At 34.5% G+C, this 4899-nt stretch overlaps 1 protein-coding gene across 1 annotated transcript; it reads left to right on the forward strand.

Annotated features, from left to right (window-relative positions):
- The first annotated feature begins 504 nt into the window (after positions 1-504).
- On the forward strand, positions 505-2532 carry LOC128128114 (uncharacterized). Its single transcript, XM_052766935.1, has 2 exons — positions 505-1906; positions 2257-2532. The coding sequence occupies exons 1-2, from the start codon at positions 817-819 to the stop codon at positions 2274-2276; spliced, it is 1110 nt and encodes a 369-aa protein (XP_052622895.1). The 5' UTR covers positions 505-816; the 3' UTR covers positions 2277-2532.
- Positions 2533-4899: the final 2367 nt, after the last annotated feature.

Here is a 4899-nt window from a genome sequence, read left to right on the forward strand (position 1 = left end):
GTCTAACTCTCTATGGCTTTTGATTGAAGCTTTTTCTCAATAACAAAGATACATGTGTTATTGAGCTTGGCAATGAACTTCTCGTGTCTATAAGAGATCGTTCCATAAACGAATTATATGAAAAGATGGTCACGGAAAATTTGTTTGCTTACATCGGCTCCTCGGTCTCAGAAAGTACCCGTGTTGGTCACATCCTTAACGGTATCACTAAAATTTGATCACATTGCTACCGTTATTCGCCACAAGGATATTATTCCAACTGTGCTTCAAGCAAAATCCATCTTACTTTTGGAGGAGTAAAGTTATTCCTGGCCATGTCATTCATTTCGATCATGCATCTGCACCCACAGTTCTTTTTTTGGGCTCTCAATATTTACCTTAAAATCACAACAATAGTGGCAACCTGGAATCAAGAGAATCGTTACAATAATCATAATAGATCATGAGACAACCGTCGATAGCCACCAACAGTTGCTGCCTCTCATCCTCTGCAGTCACTGTTGGAATTAATGTACATAATTTTGTTTCTTTTGTATAGCTTATCATAGTTGAGGGACTAGTTTGTAAATATATTCAGATTAGTTAGCTGGTAGATAAGTCGGTTAGATCTGTAATGTATATACAGAAAAGTTGTTTTCATTGTAATTATTAATTGAAAACAGAATTCTTTACTAATTCTCTCGTTCAACATAATTCTCTCGTTCAACATGGTATCAGAGCGGTTCGTGATCTTGATTTTTTTTTTTGCATTCTATTTGATTTTCATCAATTCATGATTCTTCTTCATTTTTGTTTCTCGTTTTGATTGCTTCAATCATGTCTGAAAATAGAAGTGATCCGATTTCTTCGAATTCTCAATCATCTTCTTCATCTATCATTGAAGTTTCTAATCCTCTGTTTTTAGCTTCATCTGATAATCCGAGCACTATTTTAGTTTCAAAAGTTTTTGATGGAACTGGTTTTGCCTCATGGAAAAGATCCATGACTCTAGCTTTATCTGCTAAAAATAAGATTGGTTTTGTCGATGGAACTATTCAAAAACCAGATGAGAATTCAAATCAATTTGAAACCTGGAATCGAGTCAACTCTATGGTTATCAGCTGGTTGTTGAATTCTCTCTCAAAAGACATTGCTGAAAGCGTTTTGTTTTTACAAACTGCTTGTGATATTTGGAATGAAATCAATCAGCGTTATCAACAAGCAAATGGTGCGTTGGTCTATCAAATTCAGAAGAAGCTGTTCTCAACTACTCAAGGATCTGAAGATTTTTCATCATATTTTACAAAAATGAAGAAGATATGGGATGAGTTGAACATGATTCAAGAAGTTCCGGCTTGCACATGTGGTTCTACAGCCAAGATCAAGAAGTATATTGAAGAACAAAGACTTATTCAATTACTTATGGGATTAAACGAATCTTATAAGTCAACTCGTGGTCAGATCTTGATGATGAATCCTCTTCCTAGCATTGCTACGGTACATTCTTTGTTAATTCATGAAGAGAGACAACGTGATATCAATTCAATCCCTAACATAATTGCTGATTCAATGGCAATGAATGTTAATCATCAAACTTCAAATTCAAACAATTCTTTCAATAAGAAGAATTTGCAGTGCACTCATTGCAAGAAATCTGGTCATGTCAAAGCAACATGCTACAGGATCAATGGCTTTCCATCCGATTTTAAATTTACCAAATCTAAGAGACAAGATTCTACTGTTCAGAATGTTATTGACAATTCTACCCCTGGTGGAGGATCTAGTAGTGTAGATAAAGCTTCTATTGAAAATTCTACAATTTCTACTCAGCAGTATCAACAATTGATGCAGCTCATGAGTAATCTCAGCAACAATTTCAACAAATCTGTCAATTCTGTGATAACTAATGGTGCTATGGATAGTTCAGGTAAATTTCTTGATTCAAAGGGAAAGCATATATCATATGTATTCAATGTTGTTCGTCACAATAAACAACAAACTTCTTGGATCATTGACTCAGGGGCTACTGATCATATTTGTTGTGATCAAAATCTCTTTTCTTCAATTCATACATTCAGTCATTCTCATTCTCTCAGTTTACCTAATGGTCAATCCATTAATGTCACCCAATATGGGAAAGTTCCTATTCATGAGAATATTATTCTTAATGATGTTCTATATGTTCCTCAATTCAAAAATAATCTCATATCAGTCACTAAGGTCACATCTCAGTTGAAAGTCTGGATTCTTTTCACTGATGAATTTTGTGCCATGCAGGCCCCTTCGTCGAAGAGTAATTTGATCATTGGAAAAAGAGTTAATGATCTCTACATTCGTGATTACAAGTTTCTCAAACAACCATCAACATTTCATTCTTGCCTTTCTTGTAATAAAAGCAATGCTCTAAATCTTTGGCACAATAGATTAGGGCATTTGCCATTCAATAAGTTGAAACTTTTGTCTCTTGTTTCAAATGAATGTAGTTCTTTCTTTGATTCTTGTAAAATTTGTTCTCAAGCAAGGCAACATTCTATGTCTTTTTCAAATAGTGAAACTGTCTCTAATCACCCATTTGATCTTGTTCATATTGATATTTGGGGGCCCTACAAAGTTCCTACATATAATGGTCATAAGTATTTCTTGACCATTGTAGATGATCATTCCAGATGTACTTGGGTACATTTACTCAAAAATAAAAGTGGTGCTTTTAGTATTATCAAAGCTTTTGTTACATATGTCAAAGTTCATTTCAAGACTGAAATCAAAACAATAAGGACTGATAATGCTTTTGAGTTGGGATCCAGTCAAGAAGGAGCATTATATTTTCAATCTGTTGGTATTTCTCATCAGAAATCATGTCCTTACAAGCCCCAACAAAATGGGATAGTTGAAAGAAAACACAAGCATTTATTAGAGATTTCACGAGCTTTATTTTTTCAATCTGGACTTGGCAAATCATATTGGGGTGATTGTGTTCTCACTGCTGCATACATTATTAATAGAACACCTCTTAAAGTGATCAACAACTCAAGTCCTTATGAAGTTCTTTTCAATCAAAAGCCCAATTATAACAATTTAAAAACATTTGGATGTTTGTGTTATGTGGGCACGCATTCACACAACAGAGATAAATTCATGCCACGATCCATGTTTTGTGTTTTTCTTGGATATCCTTTTGGACAAAAAGGGTATAAAGTTCTTGATTTACAAACAAAAGCCATTTCCGTTTCAAGAGATGTGAAGTTTATTGAAGATGTTTTTCCCCTTCAGCAAATGTCAAGCTTCAATAATCAGCCAGGATATCTTCCTAATCTTGGTTCAGACATTGACATTCTTGATAGTTCAAGTACTGTTTCAGAACAGATTCAAGGTTCTCATCAAAATGACAATATTACCCCCGATCAATCAACTCAATCAGAAGATATTCAAGCTCCTAATGTGGTTGATTCAATTCAACCAAGAAGAACATCACGAATTCATCATCCTCCTGTTCATTTACAAGATTACATTTGTTATAATGTTACAAATGACCAAAATGCCCCCGATTCTTGTTATCACACAATTACAAACTTCTTTATTCATTCACCTGATATCAAACACTTTCATTCATCCAATCATGTATCTTCATTTACCTTTCATACAAATACCAAAATCACTGAACCTTCATTTTATTCTCAAGCCAAAAATGATCCATTATGGCAAGAAGCAATGAAGAAAGAATTTGAAGCTTTAGAAGCCAATCAGACTTGGGAAATTGTTTCTTTACCAAAAGGAAAGAAACCTATAGCTTGTAAGTGGGTCTACAAGGTTAAATATAAAGCTGATGGATCTGTGGAAAGGTATAAGGCTCGTCTTGTAGCAAAGGGTTTTACTCAACAAGAAGGTGTAGATTATCACGAAACCTTTTCTCCAGTGGTCAAGTTCAATACAGTAAGATGTTTAGTTGCTTTAGCTGTCAAGAAAAGGTGGCCAATTCATCAATTTGATGTTAACAATGCCTTCTTGCATGGTGATCTTCATGAGGAAGTGTTTATGAGATTACCTCCTGGTATGCAAACTTCAAATAAAAATCATGTGTGTAGGTTGAAGAAGTCTTTATATGGTCTCAAACAAGCTTCTAGACAGTGGTATGATAAATTGTCATCTGCTCTTATTCAAAAAGGATTTAAAAGATCAACAAATGATTACTCACTATTCAAAAAGAAGGCTGCAGATTCTTTTATTCTTGTTGCTGTTTATGTCGATGATGTCTTGGTGACTGGCAATAATCAATCCGAAATTTCAGATCTCAAACACTTTCTTCACACAACATTTCAAATCAAAGATCTTGGTCAAATCAATTACTTTTTAGGCCTTGAATTCAATACAGTCCCTGATGGAATGATTGTTCATCAGCATAAATTTCTCAAAGATCTATTAGAACAGTATGGTATTCAAGAAGCTTCTAATGTGAAATCACCTCTTCCCACCAAAATCAAAGATCTTCATTCTTCATCCGATTTCTTACAAGATCCGACTTCATACAGGCAATTAATTGGCAAACTCAATTTCCTTGTTCATACTAGACCCGATATTGCTTTCACTACTCAATTTTTGAGTCAATTCAATAGTCAACCTACACAAACTCACATGAATGCTGCCACACATGTATTACAATATCTCCATGGAACTATCTCTCAATGCTTATTATTCAACAACACAAATAATTTCAAGCTTGAAGCTTTTTGTGATAGTGATTGGGCAGCTTGTCCTCATACAAGGAAATCTGTTAGTGGTTTTTTTATCACCTTGGGAGGAACTCCTATTTCGTGGAAATCAAAGAAGCAATCTACTATCTCTTTGTCATCCGCTGAGGCAGAATACAGATCAATGAGAAGAATTTGTTCTGAATTAACATGGCTCAATAGATTGCTTGCTGAG

The sequence above is a fragment of the Lactuca sativa genome, chromosome 8 (genome assembly GCF_002870075.4).
Source record: "Lactuca sativa cultivar Salinas chromosome 8, Lsat_Salinas_v11, whole genome shotgun sequence".
Lineage (NCBI taxonomy): Eukaryota > Viridiplantae > Streptophyta > Magnoliopsida > Asterales > Asteraceae > Lactuca > Lactuca sativa.